The sequence below is a fragment of the Seriola lalandi genome, unplaced genomic scaffold (genome assembly GCF_002814215.2).
Source record: "Seriola lalandi dorsalis isolate HSWRI2012SDOR001 ecotype SW California unplaced genomic scaffold, Sedor1 jcf7180002053696, whole genome shotgun sequence".
In the NCBI taxonomy this organism is placed as follows: Eukaryota; Metazoa; Chordata; class Actinopteri; order Carangiformes; family Carangidae; genus Seriola; species Seriola lalandi.
Genome location: NW_019524249.1, coordinates 1 through 1,744, shown reverse-complemented (window position 1 = coordinate 1,744; position 1,744 = coordinate 1). Strand labels below are relative to the sequence as shown.

Sequence of the window (1,744 nt, the reverse complement as noted above, 5' to 3'; positions counted from 1 at the left end):
ATCAGCTAGACCGATGAGTGACAGACAGAGTATATGTGTGTGTGTGTGTGTGTGTGTGTGTGTGTGTGAAAGGGAGAGTAGAAACAGTGGGACTGTGGGACTTTTTCTCTCTCTTTCTCTTTCCTGTCCTGTTGGAATAAAAGTCCTGAACTCAGATCAGCAGCATGTTGGAGACACTGACACTCAGCACAGCTCACATCTTCATCTTCATCACCTTCATCATGATCAGCTGGACCAGCCTCCTCGTCCTCTGCAGCGTCCTGAGTCCTGCTCTCTGCTGTGATTGGCTCAGACACTACGGTCACTACAGCAACATCTCTCTGACCCTCATCCGCCTCATGGTGAGTACAGCACTGACTCCAGGTCCTGGAGGAGGTTTTACTGGTACTTAGTCCCTGTGAGGTTCCTGAGGAGTGAAATGATCCTGAAGGCATCACAGACTGTGTGGTTACATATCTGATCCATATTAAACATCAACATTTACGTAAATCAAATAAGAGCAATGATCTCATAAGGAGAACTGATCAGAATCAAAGGCGTGCAGCAGATAACATGACACTGATCAACAGATGTGAATGATGAAGGTTTTCCAGATGTGGTAAAATGAAGCATCTTCTCTTTATGTTTCAGGGCGGTCAGCTGACTGAACAGGACAGTCCAGTTTCCTTTCCATACAAATTCTACAAACACATACGCAACTCTGAGGTAATCTATCTATCTATCTATCTATCTATCTATCTATCTATCATCTATCTATCTATCTATCTATCTATCATCTATCTATCTATCTATCTATCTATCATCTATCTATCTATCTATCTATCTATCTTCTTTCAAAGGTTTTAACTGCAGATTTCTACCACTTCCATTTCTCTCAGATAGTTGTTTGTTTGTTATTGTTTGTTTATTATTTACATGTATACATCAACATGTCAGGAGACATTTACATACAACCATGTAAACAAACCCAGATGTTGTCTGTTATGTTGATGACATCAGCTCTATCAGCCAATCAGAGAGCTCCTAGTCACTCCTGCCTCTCTCTCCAGGTGAGGTCCAAGGTGGTTTTCATCAGAGACAGTCTGGTCCAGATCTCTGACCTTTATCGCCATGACAACCTCTCCTCCGTTACCTGGGATATGGACAATACTAACAGATTCCGGATGAGCATCGACAGACAGATAGACGGCCTGAACACCTGTGTGAGTGAACAGAGACACTTCAACTCCTTTCAGCACTTTAATTTCAACTGACACTGAAGATACTGCTGCTGTCACTTCAGACGCTTCAGCTCCTTTCAGTCTTTACACTTCAATAAACCTGATTCTTTCACTGAGCTCAGCTCTCAGTCTAACTCACGTTTCCACTTCAATTCCTTTTACATGTTCAGCTTCAGTTTTTTCCACCAAACGCAGAAAATCAATGTCTTTGTTTTCAGGTGTCGACTGAGCAGAGAGCCGACAACAGTCTGAGGAAATACTACAGGAGACTGAGGACAAGTACTCTGGACCGCACTGTGAGTACAAGTACTGTGAAGTATAACTACTGCAGTGTATGGGCTCATAGTACTGACTGTAATACTGTGTGTACTGACTGTAGTACTGACTGTAGTACTGTGTGTACTGACTGTAGCACTTTGTGTACTGACTGTAGCACTGTGTGTACTGACTGTAGTACTGACTGTAGCACTGTGTGTACTGACTCTAGTACTGACTGTAGCACTGTGTGTACTGACTCTAGTACT

The 1,744-nt window shown here is 42.8% G+C and overlaps 1 protein-coding gene across 1 annotated transcript; it reads left to right on the top strand.

Moving 5' to 3' along the window:
* Positions 1 to 198: 198 nt before the first annotated feature.
* LOC111651578 (interferon a3-like) lies at positions 199 to 1,565 on the top strand (the record flags this gene model as incomplete). Its single annotated transcript, XM_023401567.2, has 4 exons — positions 199 to 341; positions 631 to 705; positions 1,050 to 1,202; positions 1,439 to 1,565. Coding segments are annotated over exons 1-4 (475 nt in total), but the record flags the coding sequence as incomplete, so codon positions are not given.
* Between the last annotated feature and the right edge of the window lie 179 nt (positions 1,566 to 1,744).